The sequence below is a fragment of the Aegilops tauschii genome, chromosome 7 (genome assembly GCF_002575655.3).
Source record: "Aegilops tauschii subsp. strangulata cultivar AL8/78 chromosome 7, Aet v6.0, whole genome shotgun sequence".
NCBI lineage: Eukaryota > Viridiplantae > Streptophyta > Magnoliopsida > Poales > Poaceae > Aegilops > Aegilops tauschii.
The window spans coordinates 33,284,138-33,303,500 of record NC_053041.3 but is presented as its reverse complement, the minus strand read 5'-3'; the positions used below and the strand labels follow the sequence as shown (position 1 = coordinate 33,303,500).

Here is a 19,363-nt window from a genome sequence, read left to right as displayed (position 1 = left end):
GCAGCTTCTTCGGCAGTCCTGGAGCTTTTGTGGTGAATTTTCTCCAAACCCTGCCAGACAAAGAAAACAATTACTTGATATCAGGAAATGAACAAAGTTGCTGATATGGTGGATAATGATCGATTTAACTTACTTCTCGAGCATTTGAGTCATGTCTGCATAGTCCTAGGGATCTTTTCGTCTCGAGTCTAAGACGGTTACTACTCCCTGCTCAAGCTTAATCTCTAGGAGAATATAGTGGAAGCTGCGCATGCATGCATAAGTCATAAATTACATTACCATAACCTGGACTAATAAGGGAAACCGAATATGCACAAGACAGTAACACTCACTTGAAGTTGTAAGGAAAGAGTATTATATCTTTGTTTTGATTTAATATCAACGATCGTAGCAAGTTGGCCTCGGCTTCTTTGGCATGTTTTTCAACCGTATATGCATCTATGAGATTTATGTTAATGAACCCAATATCACCGATTTGTCTTTTCTTCAATTCGGCGATCTTCAATCTGCATAATATAGTGAGGATAATTATAAATACATGCAATGAAAGAGCTGACCTATATAGAGAGACTTAATGACAGAAGTAGTACTACTTACAGACAGTAGCAAGTGATCGTTGATTTATCGAGGGCCTTTTGATTGAAAAACTGGAAGAACTCCTCAAATGGAACATTCAGTAGTTCAATTCCAACGAGGTCATGCTCCGGTTTAACTCTCAGCGTCAAAGTATTCATCCCATCAGACTCTCTGCAGGTTTTCATGTACCAATCATGTAATCTTCGCATCATCGTTGTTAGAGATCTTTCATCTTTGACGAGAGGCTTCCCGTAATGGTATTTGTGTTCGTCCACCTCCATGATTTCATAATATACATCGTCGGGCAGGTAATCTCCAAGATTGCTACAACCGGCCACCATCCTCGGATCATTAGCGACGATGTCTTTAGACACCTTGAGCGGGGGGCACGATTGGTTCGCTTGTTCGCCGAGCTGGGCAATTTTTTTCCCAGCTCGTCGTTCTTTTAACCTTTGATCACTAACAGTCCTTCCCGACCGCTCCGCTTTGACAAATGTCTTTGCAATAATGCGCTCATAGTTGCCTTTCGACGGAGACTTTGGTGGTTTTGTCAGGGCATCCAGAGTACGCTTCGCTTTCACCGGATCTACCTTCTCCTCCGGAGGTGGATGTTTCTTTGCTTTCACCCCTTCAAAGAAGTTCTTCACTTTGGCTCGCACGATCTTCGCGTTCTCCTCCTCGGTCCTCTCGTATGGTAACTTCTCTGGAGTCTTCAGAGAAGGACCGAATCTGTATTGCCTCCCGCCTCTGGCAGCTGTACTGCTAGACGCCGGCAGAGCAGACGGAGCGGCTGCGGCTGTCTTCTTTCCTTGCTTACGAGGCGGAGGAGAAGGACTACGACGCCCCGGAGCAGCCGGAGCGGCGACGGGTCTCTTCCGCTGTTGCTGACGAGGCGGAGAAGGAGGAGGCTGTCTGCTCTGGCACGCCGGCGCGGGAGGAGAAGGAGGCGGAGTGCCACCACGCGCCAGAGAAGGAGGCTGGTGAGTGCCCTGATCACTCGCCGGAGGAGGAGGCGGAGTGCCGCCACATGCCGGAGAAGGAGGCTGAGTGCCCTGATCACTCGCCGGAGGAGGAGGCGGCGGCGGAGTGCCCTGATCACTCGCCGGAGGAGGAGGCGGCGGCGGAGTGCCCTTACTCGCCGGAGGCGTCCAGTTCGGAAGGTTAATGAGCTCCTTCCGCCATAGGCACGGAGTCTTCAGAGCTAAACCCAGTCGAGTCTCCCCTTCACCGGTAGGGTGGTCAAGCTGGAGGTCCTCAAATCCCTCCGTTATTTCATCCACCATCACCCTAGCATATCCTTCTGGAATCGGCCGGCAGTGGTAGGTTGCGCCGGGTTCAGGAGGTAAAACAGAGCCAACGGCCGCCTTGACTTTGAAGTTCTGCCATTCCGCCATAAGGTGGCAATGTTGAGACTCCGTGATAGCATCCACGGGGTAGCTAGCAGGAGCCGTCAAGACATGCTCCGGCTGAAGCAGCTCGGTGGAAGCCACGCTGCTTCTCCGCTGAGATGGCGGGGTAGCTTCGGAGGTAGTTTCAGCATGTCGATTGATGTCTCGTTCCTCTAGCGCTTGAACCCTTTCATGCAGCTTCTGAATTTGGGTCTGCTCCATTTTTTTCCTCCTCTCTTGGCTTTGTAACCGCCTGCGTCCGGAAAACCAGCCTTCCACGGAACGGAGCCTGGCGTGCCTCGTGTCCGTCCAGGATGCTCAGGATTCCCGAGGGCCATTGTGAGCTCGTCGTTCTCTCTGTCTGGAACGAACGTCCCTTCCTGCGCTGCATCGATATATTGTTGAATCTTCTTGACTGGTATTCTCAAAAGCTCGTTCGTCCAAATGCACCTCCCTGATACAGGGTCCAAGGTTCCGCCAGCCCCGAAGAACCAAGTCCGGCAACGGTCTGTCCAGTTCATTGTCTGTGGTTCGATCCCTTTTTCAAGCAGATCATTCTCAGCCTTGGCCAACTTAGGCCGGGCTTTGAGGTAGCCACCTGACCCCGTGCGATGGTGAAGCTTCTTCTTCACAGCATTCTTCTTGTTTGTCGCTGACATCTTCTTACTCTTTTCTGATGTCTTGTGGGCCACAAATGCGGGCCAGTGATCTCTGATCTTCTCATACCGGCCGATGAATTCTAGTGTCTCTTCTTTGTCGACAAACGTTTTCAGCTCATTCTTCCACCTCCTGAATAGGTCTGCCATCTTCTTAAGAGCGTGAGACTTGATTAATTGCTCTTTAACTGGCTTCTCCGGATCCTCCTTTGGCGGTAGGGTGAAATTTGCCTTCAGCTCAGTCCAAAGATCATCTTTCTGCATATCATTGACATAAGACACCTTAGGGTCTTCCTTCTTAGGCTTATACCATTGGTGGATGCTGATCGGGATCTTGTCCCTAACTAGAACCCCGCACTGAGCAGCAAATGCATCCTTTGTCCGGATGGGTTCAATCGGTTGGCCGTCGCGCGCGATTGCTGTGATCTCAAACCTTTCATACGAGCGCAACTTTCTCTTCAGGCCTCGTCTCTTTACCGAAGTTGTGCTCGATCCAGAGGGCTAGAAAAAATAAGAAAGACGAGTGTTAATTAATATGTATACATACCAAAACAATGAATGCATCAATTAGCTAGTCAGCATAGGCTTAACTAATATATTTACCTGGCCGGACTATGTTCGGTCACCGGAGCCGTCACCACGGGCTCCTTCTTGCACCAGCATTGGGTCACCGGAGCCATCATAATCATGTCTTTCCTCCTCCACTCTTCGATCACCGTAGCCTGCTTCTTCACCCTGTTCTTCCAGACCATCATTGTCGTTAAGATACGACAAGATATCACCTCCGGCTAAGATTATGTCCCCCAACACCTCTTCTGCTTGCTCGTCTCGTCCGTGCTCCATTGTTTCTGCAAATATTACAACATGGCAATTATTACACAAACATGACAGCGGGTGGATATATTAGTGCAAACGTAGACCTAGCTTATTCCGGGTTTGGGGTGGCCTCGGCAACGCTTCAAGGGTAGGGGCGCGGCGGGAGGGGGTAGGAGACCGACATCGTTTTTTTCTAGCGTTTGGGTGTCCTCGAGAGTTTTGGTCGAGCGAGAGGGCCGGGGGGTGCTCCCGTGGTATAAGTTATCATGGTCGAGAGGGGGTATAAATATCGACCGTCCATCATGTCGAAGTTATCTGGGAGGGAGTTATATATATCGACAACGACGACATACATACATGGGAAAATAATGTTATCGGGGAGGGGGTATATCGACCCCCCCCCCCCACGTGTTGAAGTTATCGGGAGGGGGTTATATCGACAACGACGACATACGTACATGGGAAAATAATATTATCGGGGAGGGGTATATCGACCCCCCCTCGTGTTGAAGTTATCGGGAGAGGGGTATATCGACGACGACAGACCCGATAAAACATAAGAAAACGAAGAAGAAATAAAAAGAGGAGAAGAAGAAAAGGAATAGAGGAGAAGATCGAAGAAAAAAAGAAGAAGAAAAATAGGAGAAGAAGAAAGGAATAGAGGAGAGAAGAAGAAAAAATAGAATTTTTTCTATTTTTTTCTTCTTCTCTTCTATTCCTTTCTTCTTCTCCTCTTCTTTTTCTTCTTTTTTCCTCTTCTTATTTATTTCTCCTCTTCTTCCTCTCCTCTTCTTCTCCTTTCTTCCTCTTCTTATTTTCCTTTTTCCTCTCATTCATAAAAAAATGTTCAAATAGAAAATTTCGAAAAAAGTAAAGGTTTTGCCTAATGCATTGTTCATATTTCATCATGTTCTATGAACAAAAAAACATCATATTTCATCCACATCCATGCATACATCATATATGTGATCATCTATGAAAAAAACATCATATCCTATAAAAAAAATCATTACATATATATATATGAACAAAAACAATTATGATAACAAGCATATATATCATCATATATATAAAAATAAGCATATATATGAAAAAAAAACAAGCATATATATGAAAAAATGCTAGGGAGGGCGCCGGCCGGACCAAGGTGAGGAGGACCGCGGGGTCGGCGGCGAGGATGGCGACGGGGCAGTGGGCGCGCGCTCGGGGTAGGGGGCGACGGCGGCGAAGGGCGGGGCAGGGCGACGGCGACGACGGGGACGGGCCGGGGCGGCGCGCGTCGGGGTAGGGGCGCGGCTGACGGCGAGGGCGCGGGCAACGGTGACGGCGACGACGGGCACGGGTGACGGCGACGGCGACGGCGGGGGCGGCGGGCGGCGTCGAGGCAGCCTGGCGGCGTCTGGGCGGCGGGCGGCGTCGGGGCAGCCTGGCGGCGTCGGGGCGGCGGGCGGCGTCGGCGTCGTTGGGGCGGCAACTGCTAGGTGAGAGTGAAAATTTCCTAAGTGTGAACTTATATAGCAAAGCCTTTAGTCCCGGTTCGTGGCACCAACCGGGACTAAAGGTGGGCATTAGTCCCGGTTTGTGCCACCAACCGGGACCAAAGCCCTCTTTTCAGCAGCCCAAAGGGCGGGAAGCGGCGGCCTTTGGTCCCGGTTGGTGGCACCAACCGGGACTAAAGGGGGGCATTGGTCCCGGTTGGTGGCACGAACCGGGACCAAAGGGTGGCATTGGTCCACCCTTTGGTCCCGGTTCGTGCCACCAACCGGGACCAATGGCCTTGCACAGCGGCGTGGTGGTGGGACTTTAGTCCCACCTCGCTAGCTGAGAGAGAGCCGCACCTGTTTATAAGGTGCGGTGCGCCTGAACTGTCGAGCTCCTCTCTAAAGTAGGCTTACGGGTCTAACCTCTCTGTACATGCCTGTGGGCCTACTGGGCCTTCTGCGGGCCTGAATCCTGGCCCATGGATGGGTTTCTAGTCGTATTCACGCCGTGGTTGCCCAGTAGGTGGTATAATTTTTATTTTTTGCCTATTTTTTTGTTTTATTTTTTACTTTATTTATTTTGTTTTGTTTCTACTTACAACAAAAAACTTATTTATTTTATTTTATTTTGTTTCTAATTACTTATTTATTTTACTTTATGATAATTCTTTTTGCTATTAAAGTTTCTAACAATAAAAGTTCTTTATGAAAATTATTTTTGCTTTCAATGATTTTGAACAGAAAATACTTCGATAATTTAGTTGCATCAATTTTATATAATTTTAGTTTCAATAATACTAGAGGTTGCTTATAATGTTTTGAACAGAAAATACTTTGATAATTTTAGTTTCATAGATTTTATTTATGTTATTAAAGTTTATTTTATTTTGTTTCTACTTATATATTTTGTTAAAGTTTATATTATTTTGTTTCTAATTACTTATTTATTTTATTTGTTATTTTTCATGCATCATTTTTCATGCATTTACTGATTATTTTGAGCTATAAGACCCTAAAATTGAAAAGCATTTCAAATGAACTCTGAAAAGGTTGAAAGTTGGCATGGTATCATCATTTCATCCACATAGCATGTGCAAGAAAGTTGAGAGGGTTACGGCAAAAACTGGATGCACTTCGTGTACAAAACGGAAAATCTCTTTCGAAGTATCAGGATTTCATACGGAAACTCGTCTGTTACAAAGGGATTTCATTTTTTAAAACTTATTTGAACTCCTGACTTTTTGTGTGTTCAAAATGCACCATTCAAAGCAACATCTCATCAATTTTCAACCCTTTCTGACTTCATTTGTTATTTTTCATGCATTTACTAATTATTTTGAGCTATAAGACCCTAAAATTGAAAAGCATTTCAAATGAACTCTGAAAAGGTTGAAAGTTGGCATGGTATCATCATTTCATCCACATAGCATGTGCAAGAAAGTTGAGAGGGTTACGGCAAAAACTAGATGCACTTCGTGCACAAACCGGACAATGGTATCATACTCGTCTGTTACAAAGTTGGCATGGTATCATCATAATAGTTGCGGGAGAAAGTCTTCACTTTTTCTTCGCTTGTGTCATTTGCTTATTGCGCCGTAACCATGGATAATCTTCATCGTTTATCAGGATGCTTGGGTCAGCCTTGACTTTGAAGGGAGGAATTTCATGAAACTTTTCATAATTTTCAGACATGTCTGTCTTGCCCTCCACTCCCACAATGTCCCTTTTTCCTGAAAGAACTATGTGGCGCTTTGGCTCATCGTATGATGTATTCGCTTCCTTATCTTTTCTTTTTCTCGGTCTGGTAGACATGTCCTTCACATAGATAACCTGTGCCACATCATTGGCTAGGACGAACGGTTCGTCAGTGTACCCAAGATTGTTCAGATCCACTGTTGTCATTCCGTACTATGGGTCTACCTGTACCCCGCCTCCTGACAGATTGACTCATTTACACTTAAATAAAGGGACCTTAAAATCATGTCCGTATTCAAGTTCCCATATGTCCATTATGTAACCACAATCTGTGTCCTTTCCCCTCTCGGTTGCTGCATCAAAGCGGACACCGCTGTTTTGGTTGGTGCTCTTTTGATCTTGGGTGATCGTGTAAAATGTATTCCCATTTATCTCGTATCCTTTGTAAGTCAATACAATCGAAGATGGTCCCCTGGACAACGAGTACAACTCATCACAAACAGTGGTGTCACCTCTGAGACGTGTTTCCAACCAACTGCTGAAAGTCTTGATGTGTTCACATGTAATCCAGTCGTCACACTGCTCCGGGTGTTTGGAGCGTAGACTGTTCTTGTGTTCATCGACATACGGGGTCACCAAGGTAGAGTTCTGTAGAACTGTGTAGTGTGCTTGAGATCAAGAATATCCGTCCCTGCATATTATTGAGTCCCCTCCAAGCGTGCCTTTTCCAGTCAGTCTCCCCTCATACCGCGATTTAGGGAGATCTATCTTCTTAAGGCCAGGAATGAAGTCAACACAAAACCCAATGACATCCTCTGTTTGATGGCCCATGGAGATGCTTCCTTCTGGCCTAGCGTGGTTACGGACATATTTCTTTAGGACTCCCATGAACCTCTCAAAGGGGAACATATTATGTAGAAATACGGGCCCCAGAATGACAATCTCGTCGACTAGATGAACTAGGACGTGCATCATGATATTGAAGAAGGATGGTGGGAACACCAGCTCGAAACTGACAAGACATTGCGCCACATCACTCCTTAGCCTTGGTATGATTTCTGGATCGATCACCTTCTGATAGATTGCATTGAGGAATGCACATAGCTTCACAATGGCTAATCGGACGTTTTCCGATAGAAGCCCCCTCAATGCAACCGGAAGCATTTGCGTCATAATCACGTGGCAGTCATGAGATTTTAGGTTCTGGAACTTTTTCTCTGGCATATTTATTATTCCCTTTATATTCGACGAGAAGCCAGTCGGGACCTTCATACTGAGCAGGCATTCAAAGAAGATTTCTTTCTCTTCTTTCGTAAGAGCGTAGCTGGCAGGACCTTCATACTGCTTCGGAGGCATGCCGTATTTTTCGTGCAAACGTTGCAGGTCCTCCCGTGCCTCAGGTGTATCTTTTGTCTTCCCATACACGCCTAAGAAGCCTAGCAGGTTCACGCAAAGGTTCTTCGTCACGTGCATCACGTCGATTGAAGAGCGGACCTATAGCTCTTTCCAGTAGGGTAGGTCCCAAAATATAGATTTCTTCTTCCACATGGGTGCGTGTCCCTTAGCGTCATTCGGAACAGCTAGTCTGCCGGGACCCTTTCCAAAGATTACGTGTAAATCATTGACCATAGCAAGTACGTGATCACCGGTACGCATGGTGGGCTTCTTCCGGTGATCTGCCTCGCCTTTGAAATGCTTGCCTTTCTTTCGACATTGATGGTTGGTCGGAAGAAATCGACGATGGCCCAGGTACACATTCTTCCTGCATTTGTCCAGGTATATACTTCCAGTGTCATCTAAACAGTGTGTGCATGCGTGGTATCCCTTGTTTGTCTGTCCTGAAAGGTTACTGAGAGCGGGCCAATCGTTGATGGTTACAAACAGCAACGCGTGCAGGTTAAATTCCTCCTGTTTGTGCTCATCCCACGTACGTACATCGTTTCCATTCCACAGCTGTAAAAGTTCTTCAACTAATGGCCTTAGGTACACATCAATGTCGTTGCCGGGTTGCTTAGGGCCTTGGATAAGAACTGACATCATAATGAACTTTCGCTTCATGCACATCCAAGGAGGAAGGTTATACATACATAGAGTCACAAGCCAGGTGCGGTGATTGCTGCTCTGCTCCCCGAAAGGATTAATGCCATCCGCGCTTAAACCAAACCATACGTTCCTTGGGTCAGCTGCAAACTCAGCCCAGTACTTTCTCTCGATTTTTCTCCACTGCGACCCGTCAGCGGGTGCTCTCAACTTCCCGTCTTTCTTACGATCCTCACTGTGCCATCGCATCAACTTGGCATGCTCTTCGTTTCTGAACAGACGTTTCAACCATGGTATTATAGGAGCATACCACATCACCTTCGCAGGAACCTTCTTCCTGGGGGGCTCGCCGTCAACATCACCAGGGTCATCTCGTCTGATCTTATACTGCAATGCACCGCATACCGGGCATGCGTTCAGATCCTTGTACGCACCGCGGTAGAGGATGCAGTCATTAGGGCATGCATGTATCTTCTGCACCTCCAATCCTAGAGGGCATACGACCTTCTTTGCTGCGTATGTACTGTCGGGCAATTCGTTATCCTTTGGAAGCTTCTTCTTCAATATTTTCAATAGCTTCCCAAATCCTTTGTCAGGCATAGAATTCTCTGCCTTCCACTGCAGCAATTACAGTACAGTACCGAGCTTTGTGTTGCCATCTTCGCAATTGGGGTACAACCCTTTTTTGTGATCCTCTAACATGCGATCGAACTTCAGCTTCTCCTTTTGACTTTCGCATTGCGTCCTTGCATCGACAATGACCCGGCGGAGATCATCATCATCGGGCACTGGTTCCTCTTGATCTTCAGCAGCTTCCCCCCTTGCAGCATCATTGGGCACATCGTCTGGTTCCTCTTGATCTTCAGCAGCTTCCCCCGTTGCAGCATCACCGTATTCAGGGGGCACATAGTTGTCATCGTCCTCTTCTTCTTCGCCGTCTTCCATCATAACCCCTATTTCTCCGTGCCTCGTCCAAACATTATAGTGTGGCATGAAACCCTTGTAAAGCAGGTGGGTGTGAAGGATTTTCCGGTCAGAGTAAGACTTCGTATTCCCACATATAGGGCATGGACAACACATAAAACCATTCTGCTTGTTTGCCTCAGCCACTTCAAGAAAATCATGCACGCCCTTAATGTACTCGGAGGTGTGTCTGTCACCGTACATCCATTGCCGGTTCATCTGCGTGCATTATATATAATTAAGTGTGTCAAAAACCATTACAGAACATTATGAATAGATAATTAAGTGACCAAATTAATAGAAGTTCATCATCACATTAAAACCAAAGTACATACATAGTTCTCATCTAACAACATATATATAGCTCTCCAGAGCATCTAATTAATTAAACCATACATTGAAACTATGTAAAACATTTCAATGCGAAAACAAATGCGATCATAATCGCAACCAAGGTAACAATTGATCCAACGGCATAATGATACCAAGCCTCGGTATGAATGGCATATTTTCTAATCTTTCTAATCTTCAAGCGCATTGCATCCATCTTGATCTTGTGATCATCGACGACATCCGCAACATGCAACTCCAATATCATTTTCTCCTCCTCAATTTTTTTTATTTTTTCCTTCAAGTAATTGTTTTCTTCTTCAACTAAATTTAACCTCTCGACAATAGGGTCGGTTAGAATTTCTGGTTCAACCACCTCCTAGATAAATAAAATCTATGTCACGTTGGTCGGCATATTTGTCATAAACAATAAATGAACCAAATAGTTATAAAAAGATAATATATACCACATCCGAATCATAGACAGGACGAGGGCCGACGGGGGTGGATACCAAAACCATCGCACTATGTAATAAGAAGGAATAATAAAAGTAACAAAATTAGACAAGTATCTATCTAAAGTAAGAATTTTTTTTTCTTTCAGAAAGAAGATAAGAACAAGAGGCTCACCACGGTGGTGCTGGCGACGAGATCGGCGCGGGTGATCGACGGCGGTGAAGACGGGGACGGGACGTGACAGACCGCTAAACCTAGACAAATCTCGGGGAAAATGGAGCTCGGAGGTCGAGTTTCGAGAGGAGAAAGAACTAGTGTGGCTCAGACATTTCATCGAACACCTCATGTGCATAGGAGGTGAGCTAGAGCACCCAAATGCCCTCCCCGCGCCGGCCAGAAAAAACAGAGCACTGTGGAGTGCTCTGCTGTGGCGATGGGGTATATATAGGGAACTCATTGGTCCCCGTTCGTGGCACCAACCGGGACTAAAGGCCTTTGGTCCCAGTTGGTGCCACGAACCGGGACCAATGCCCCCTTTAGTCCCGGTTGGTGGCACCAACCGGGACCAAAGGCCTTGTGCTGCCCCGCGTCAAAAGTTTAGTCCCACCTTACTAGTTGAGAGAGCTCGAGAGTGGTTTATAAGCGCTGCTGCGCCCACCCTCTCGAGCTCCCCTCAACTGCAGGCTTTCGGGCCTAACCGTTCTCTTTGCCTGTGGGGCCTACTGGGCCTTCTGCGGGCCTGAATCCTGGCCCATGGATGGGTTTCTAGTCGTATTCAGGCCGTGGTGGCCCAGTAGGTGGCATAATTTTTTTTCTCTGTTTTTTGTTTTCTCTTTTGCTTTATTTTGTTTTGTTTTGTTTCTACTTACAACAAAAAACTTATTTATTTTATTTCTAATTACTTATGTATTTTACTTTAATTATTTTATTTTTATTTATTTTACTGCTGCTATTTTTATTTATTTTACTATTGCTATTTTTATTTAATTTATTAAGGTTTATTTATTTTAGTTACTATAGTTTATTTTATTTTATTTTATTAAGGTTTATTTATTTTATTAAGGTTTATTTATCTTATTTACTATAAAAAAATGAACATAGATGCGCCTATAGAGAAAATTCAACCTAAATTCATAATAAATTTCTATGAAATTCAAAGAAATTTACTGTGAATTTAGGTCAAATTCCCTGTATAAGGGCATCTATTTTCACTTTGAGAGGAGCTCAACAAGGCAGAGTGGGACGGACTTATAAACTGGTGTGAGCGCCCTTCGGTTGGCGAGGTGGGACTAAACACTGACCGCAACTAGGACCAGCCCTTTAGTCCCGGTTTGTGGTATGAACCGGAACTAAAGGGTGAGCCTCTGGTCCCGGTTTAAGCCACCAACCGGGACCAATGGTGGTGGGCCAGGAGCGAGGCCCATTGGTCCCGGTTCGTCCCACCAACCGGGACCAATGCCCCCACGAGGCCCGGCAGGCCCCTGGCCGCACGAACCGGGACCAATGCTCACATTAGTCCCGGTTCGTGACTGAACCGGGACTAATGTGATTATTTCCCTGTGAGCAAAGCCCAGTTTTCTACTAGTGAGGGTTGCCTTGCCACATTGATTTCATTGATGTTATAGACACATATAGACCACATGAGAAAAGACACACGGACAACTTGTTGGAAAATAATAAGGTTTTAAAATGTGAAGACACACACTTGCAAAGGAAAAGTGTGCGCGTGGGTGGGATGACTTGCTTGGCCTCATTGATGTCTCCTCCTGCTAGCAGGCATGTTGCCATCGACCACCTCGCATGCCTGAAGACTGCATTTGCATGTTCCGACCTTCCTCTGCACCTTCATTTTTCACCTCAAGCTTTGCCCATAAGACATACCCCCCACGCCCAACTGTTAGCACAGGCTCTTGCGGTAGAGATGCTCGCCAAAATACAGTAACTAATCAACATATAACTAAGTGAGTTGGCTCTCCAATTTTAAATGACAAGCATAAGTTTGGGCCAAGCTTAAAATAAAAGGCATCCTCTTGCTCTTCATCTCATCGCATTGGATCGTGAAAAAAAAAACATTTCATAAAATCGACATGAGATGAATATTCTCACCAACCACGTATTGTATGACTTACACAAATAACACGAACATCGGTCAAAGGGGTTCTCTAATTGTTCCGTGAGTCATTTAGGAAACGTTTGGATCCCTCGCCTGATTGCCTTGCTAGGCAGGGCCAGCCTTGCCCACGGAGGCGAGCCAAATCGGCTCGCTCGCTCAAACGCGAGAAAAGCTGGAAACTGCTAATAACGAGGTGTGCTCGTCCAGAAACCAAATGCTTCGCCTGCTTGTTGGGTCAGGCTAGGCGAGCGCTTGCCTGAGATCCAAATGTTCCCTTAGTTTCACCACCACAATTTATATACTACAAGAAAAATTCTCCCGCACTGCCGCAAAAAAGACCAACAACAATGCAATTGAAGAAAAGAAGAAATAGAAGAAAAAAAGAGGCATTGAGACACCGAACATTTGGGGGAAACCTGGAGATTCGTGCGGAATAACTTGGAGATTCGTGCGGATGCTTAGCTGCCCTGTGACTGTCAGGTTGTGATGGGATAACTCTGATAAAAAAAAAAGGAATACAAGAGGACGGACATGCTGTGCTCGGCCTCGTCGCCGCCTCCTCCCGCCGGCGGGCATGCCGCCGCCGACCACCACGCGCGCCTGAGGTCCGCGGCCGCGCGCTCCGACCTGCCGGGCGCGCTCGCGGCCTTCGCCGCCATGTCCTCCTCCGCGTCCGCCAGCCCCGTCCTCCGCACCTTCACTTCCCTCCTCAAGCTCTGCGCGGCGCGCGCCGACCTCGCGACCGGCCGCGCCGTCCACGCGCAGCTCGCCGCGCGGGGGCTCTCCGCGGAGTCCCTCGCCGCCACGGCGCTGGCCAACATGTACGCCAAGTGCCGCCGGCCGGGCGACGCGCGCAGGGTGTTCGACCGTATGCCCGTGCGCGACCGCGTCGCCTGGAACGCGCTCGTGGCCGGGTACGCGCGGAACGGGCTCGCCGGCGCCGCCATGGAGATGGTCGTCCGGATGCAGGAGGAGGACGGCGAGCGGCCCGACTCCGTCACTCTGGTGTCCGTGCTGCCCGCCTGCGCCGACGCCCAGGCGCTCAGGGCCTGCCGCGAGGTGCACGGGTTCGCGGTCCGTGCTGGCTTCGACGAGCTCGTCAATGTGTCCACGGCGATCCTTGACGTGTACTGCAAGTGCGGGGCGGTTGAGGTTGCTAGGGCTGTCTTTGATCGGATGCCGGGCAAGAACTCTGTGTCTTGGAATGCCATGATCAAGGGGTATGCTGAAAATGGGGATGCTACTGAGGCTCTCGCGCTGTTCAAGAGGATGGTGGGGGAGGGCGTTGATGTGACGGATGTATCTGTTCTGGCAGCATTGCACGCCTGTGGCGAGCTTGGGTATCTTGATGAGGGGAGGCGTGTCCATGAGCTACTTATGAGGATTGGGCTGGAGTCAAATGTGTCGGTGATGAATGCTCTGATCACCATGTACTCCAAGTGCAAGAGGACCGACCTCGCTGCCCAGGTTTTCGATGAGGTGCGCTACAAGACACGGATCTCCTGGAACGCCATGATCCTCGGGTGCACACAGAATGGAAGGTCAGAAGATGCAGTGAGGCTCTTCTCTAGGATGCAGCTGAAAAATGTGAAGCCTGATTCGTTCACTCTCGTCAGTGTCATTCCTGCACTTGCAGACATCTCAGATCCACTGCAGGCAAGATGGATCCATGGATACTCTATCAGGATGCACCTAGATCAGGATGTGTATGTTCTGACAGCCCTTATTGACATGTACGCAAAATGCGGCCGTGTCAGTATAGCTAGAAGTCTCTTCAAATCAGCAAGGGAAAGGCATGTTATCACATGGAATGCGATGATCCATGGGTACGGCTCACATGGTTTTGGCAAGGTTGCAGTTGAGCTGTTTGAAGAGATGAAAAGTTCTGGCAGAGTGCCCAACGAGACAACATTCCTTTCGGTCCTCTCGGCATGCAGTCATGCTGGTTTGGTTGATGAAGGGCGGAAATATTTTTCGAGCATGAACGAGGACTATGGGCTTGAGCCTGGGATGGAGCACTATGGTACCATGGTGGATCTTCTTGGCCGAGCTGGGAAGCTAGATGAAGCGTGGTCTTTTATCCAAAAGATGCCTGTGGACCCTGGCATTAGTGTTTATGGTGCAATGTTAGGCGCTTGCAAGTTGCACAAGAATGTGGAATTGGCAGAAGAATCAGCGCAGAGGATCTTTGAGCTAGGGCCAGATGAAGGTGTGTATCATGTCCTCCTAGCTAACATTTATGCAAATGCTTCAATGTGGAAGGATGTTGCAAGGGTTAGAACTGCTATGGAGAAGAAAGGCCTCCAAAAGACTCCTGGATGGAGTATTGTGCAGCTCAAGAACGAGATTCATACCTTCTATTCTGGAAGCACAAATCACCAGCAGGCAAAGGACATTTATGCAAGGTTGGCTAAGCTAATAGAAGAGATCAAAGCTGTGGGGTATGTGCCGGACACTGATTCTATACATGATGTAGAAGATGATGTCAAGGCACAGTTACTCAACACCCACAGTGAGAAACTTGCGATTGCATATGGGCTCATCCGCACATCCCCTGGTACAACAATTCAGATAAAGAAGAACCTCCGCGTCTGTAACGACTGTCACAATGCAACCAAGTTAATATCTCTGGTGACAGGACGGGAAATAATCATGAGAGATATTCAACGATTTCACCATTTTAAGGACGGTAAATGTTCATGTGGAGATTACTGGTAATGAAGTGTTGAAGGCAGTCTAATATGGATTTTGAGATGATAAAACTTCGCACAGCTACTATACAAGTAAGCCTATGAATTCGGTACTATCATGTGGACTAAACTAATTGGAACATATATTAAGGCACTTGCCAAGTTTTATTTGTGGCACACTTTGTGTGACCATAGCACTCTCTAGAAATGATTTTTTGTTATTGATGATCAGAATTTTAGATCTGAATTACCTTGCCACACTTTTTCACAGGTCTAGCAGGTGCCTTTTTTATTGGCATCATGGCTAAAATTCTGAAGCACCAGGCAGCTCTTAGCCTCTTATGATCATCTAACCTTCTCAGGGAACATTCTGTAGATCCCAGTCCATTTACATTGGTATTGTAACACATTTAACAATTGTAATGTTTCTACCTTCATTTGAAATAGTGCACATGGAAGTTGTTGACCACAGAAAACACTGCTATTTTATTTTCGTCTGGAATTAGATGATGTACATGATGAGTGCAAACTGTTGATAACTAATAAACACTTGGTCTTGCCATTTTGCATACTTGAGACTGTGAGATGAGTATGTAACAACATCTTGTATCCTGTAATGAAAATCAAGGACTGTAAGAACATTCTGTCTTTTATTCACCACTTTGTTCCCGCATTATCCCAAAATCCCATTAAAAACGGATTGACATATGCATGTGTACAATTGAGTATATATTGAATACATAATTCTTCTGTTGAATGTTTTGTGTACTTTGAAGCTAAGGGTCACTTATCACTCTGAATTTTGTTCCCAATTGCTGTTTAAAACTATTCTACAGTCCTGCTCCATGGACATGTCAGCTCTCTTTTGTCTCAGTTTTTTGAACTTTGTGCTAATGGTGTCGACATCTGCCTGCCAATTGTAGCAATGAACTCCACTGCCACTTTGAGTGCATTAATAGATGCCAGGTTCATCAGGCTTGTTGATGACCATGTTGGTTCCCCTCCAGCCAGATCAGATACTCCCCGGAACACAATCACAGGTACGCCAGGAGATGTTGTTGTCTGTTGAAATATCAAGTGCTCTTAATTAGTGATATCTTAGATTTTATGATTGAGCTGATATGTTGGAGCGCAAATGTTTAAGTAAAGACTATGAGAGATAAGATACGGAACCCACCATCACCACTGCTGCGCTCTCCTCATCTATTGTTGACACTGCAAATTCTCTGAAAAGGAACTTCCGGTATTCTGCATTGTCTAGAAACATGTCGGCTGATGCTCCTTTTAGCCCATGAACCACTTGTGGCGTTTTTGGTAAGCAGAAAGTGTCATTACATCTTTCAAGGTTGACCTACAGAAATTTTACAGGTAGTGCAAATTTTAGGCTGTGATTCTATGCATTAGCCCGTACTTGCTTAGCTGAAATATAGTGGTATCTCTCACCTTAAGTCCTTCTGCTATTTTGAACCATGCTGAATCTACAGGTAACCAGAAAACTTCTTCCATGGGCTTGCCAACTGAGTATAGCTCCTCATTTCTGTATTTCAGAGACCCTAGCAGGTTCTCTCCTCCATTCGGGACGTTAAATTGTCCAAAGTTTAGTTCTGTTGACTCTTCTTTAAGTGATTTGTACTTCTGGAAAAATCAAAATCAAAATACCAGAGGTCTTGTTAAGTAGTGAGTTCAAAGTATGAGATGGTTGATGGTAAATTATCTTCTAAATTCTAATTCTGTGGTTCTTAAATTATCTTCTCTTTGGAGTCCAGATGTGTTTACATTCTACTAGTGTGATTCCCCTTGTTTTAGTGTACCACACAGTTTAAACTGCACATATGCTTTTAGAAGAACTATTTACTTGGTTTCTTCTTCTTTGAACTAATTAATTTATATTTTATCTCAGCGCAATAAATTTTGTGTCCTTGCAAGAAAACTGGATTTAAAGATGACCAGATTCCAGTTTTTATCTGTATCCGCAGTTCTGCACTCACCAGTATTGCAACATGAAATGGGGAATTAAAGCTAATTACACTAGGAGGGTACCTTCCATGTCCAAGCGCCTGTATAAGCAACTAACTTGGGGACACTGACATCTCCAAATGACATTGAATCATTAGAGCTTCCTGCTGTGCCATAATGGACAATACCAGACACGGTAAAGACGTCGACGAGAGTTTGTACAGTGACAGCTGCATTCAACTGGAAGAACAAAGAAACAGTGGTAACAGGTAAGCATAGTACAATTCGTATTTGAATTCATACGTTGTTGTTTACTGCCTACAAGTATTTCTTTCTTGATTTCTTTTTATAAATCAAAAGGAGCTCCTCCATATAACAGCAGGAGTGATAAATGCAGAAGTTCAGGTTTTAGTACCCTGCGTTGCCCTGTCAATGCGTATATAACATTCACACCTCGAATACTCCCGATGTGAAACCTCCGTCCTGGAAAAATGAGGTTAGACTATTCTTCAGGCCATAGGAAGATAAATACATATATGCATTAAAGACTGTGAAATACTTGGTCATGGAGCTTGAATGAGAGCTCAGTCCTATCAGGAGAAAGCAAAATCAGTGAACATGTAAAAAAGATTACGGTACAGCGGAGAACTTGTTATGATTGTATCTTCCTTTTCCATTTTCTTTTTCTAATGGAGTATGTTATCTTCTTGTGTGTCATGTTTTCCTTCTAGTCGCTTTCTGGACCCCCTTTCCATAGCTGTTATCGAAAATGAGTAAATGGGTCAATCTGCATTCAGGTCTTGGAAGGGAGTCCAGGTCTTTGTGAGCGCAGATCATGCAAATTTGCAGAGCCAGTAAGGTTCGTCGTGTGTGCACAGCTTCAGGCATCTCTTAATTTCAAGTTGATATTCGCCACTCTTAAGTGTTATAAACACCACACTATCATGTCTACCTGTTGCCCCACTCTGTTCTGTGTTGTGTGTTGGTGTCTCGGTCCAGTTAGCAGCAGTTCAGCACTCGCTGCTTGCTGTCTGATAACAACCAAAAAGTCAACTAGGAATGCCCAAACTCACCCACTGCTTGCTCAATCTACAGAAAAGCCGAAAGCGATTCGGATCAGAAACGGGAGGCTGAGACTCACCGTAGAGGTCAATGAAGGGCTGGACGTGCCAAGGCCTGAAGTAGCCGGAGGCCTGGAGCGCGGTGTCCTCGGCGACGTACGACATGACGAGCCCAATGGACGGGCCGTGCCTGTTCGCCCTGTCGACCTGCTGCCGCACCCTGTCCATCCCGGGCAGCGCCGGCAGGGCAGCCGTCGACGAGCCCGCCATCAAGCAGAGCAGCAGGACTAGCGGCAGGCTGGAGAGCTCCATGGCCGTGGCTGGCATGGACAAGGAGCAAGCAAGCCAGCTAGGAGCAAACTTAGAAGCACAACGATACGAGAGGATGGAGCAGTTTAATTAGCTCCGCTGGTCTGTGGTCCGCGATGGCGACGGTGATTGGGTCGGGTTGGTGGAGAACGTGATGAGCGTTTTCCCATTTTTTATATTCGGATGTGATTCGGGATGTCTCTGTCAGAGGATTTGGGCCACCAAGCAAAATCACGTGCTGAATGTTGTACTGGGAAAAACATGGCAAAATAGAGGAGGGTTATTCGTTCTTTTTATTTGTTTTTGTTTTTGGGTACCTCAACACTGTTTATTTCTGTTAGTGGAACTGGGCTTGCCCTTGCTTAAGAAAATGTAAATATTGCTGAAAATCATTTGTGGAGTTGGTTTTCTGGATCACAAAGTCCGACATCATATCTCAGACTTCATGATAAGTGAAACAGAATGGTAGAATATGCATGTGTTTATATAGAAGCCGGGCCGCCATCTATACCTGGTGCGTTTTATTAATTTCCCCATCGACCTTCATGTGACATACATGCCTAAACTACACTTACCCGCTCCTATATATTTCACCCCATGTTCGCATGAACGCGTAGGAAAGCCCATCATCTCGTCCATTCATCCATGCATTTTACATTTGCACATCTGCCTCTTTTCACCATTTTCATTCAATAAGTATATTTCAATACACATAAACATAGGACATGATGGCGGACACATAATCAAGAGGATGTTAGCAAACATGCATGACTGGGAGGCACCAAGAAAGAAACAAATACATGAATTTATCGTTCCGCACCAGATAGCGATCA

The 19,363-nt window shown here is 46.1% G+C and overlaps 2 protein-coding genes and 1 long non-coding RNA gene across 3 annotated transcripts; 2 read left to right on the top strand and 1 right to left on the bottom strand.

Annotated features, from left to right (window-relative positions):
• The first annotated feature begins 12,990 nt into the window (after nt 1-12,990).
• On the top strand, nt 12,991-15,680 carry LOC109770782 (pentatricopeptide repeat-containing protein At1g11290, chloroplastic). Its single transcript, XM_020329494.4, has 2 exons — nt 12,991-15,297; nt 15,476-15,680. Exon 1 carries the CDS (start codon nt 13,046-13,048, stop codon nt 15,230-15,232), a length of 2,187 nt encoding a protein of 728 aa, XP_020185083.1. The 5' UTR covers nt 12,991-13,045; the 3' UTR covers nt 15,233-15,297; nt 15,476-15,680.
• Nucleotides 15,681-15,835: 155 nt separating this feature from the next.
• LOC109770783 (bark storage protein A) lies at nt 15,836-18,581 on the bottom strand. The gene is made up of 6 exons (XM_020329495.2): nt 18,302-18,581; nt 17,576-17,643; nt 17,245-17,400; nt 16,648-16,839; nt 16,382-16,555; nt 15,836-16,266 (listed from the first exon to the last, which is right to left on the bottom strand). Exons 1-6 carry the CDS (start codon nt 18,546-18,548, stop codon nt 16,075-16,077), a joined length of 1,029 nt encoding a protein of 342 aa, XP_020185084.1. The 5' UTR covers nt 18,549-18,581; the 3' UTR covers nt 15,836-16,074.
• LOC109770784 (uncharacterized) lies at nt 17,261-18,944 on the top strand. The gene is made up of 3 exons (XR_002234685.3): nt 17,261-17,429; nt 17,958-18,019; nt 18,256-18,944. It is a non-coding gene; the product is annotated as an uncharacterized lncRNA (long non-coding RNA).
• Nucleotides 18,945-19,363: the final 419 nt, after the last annotated feature.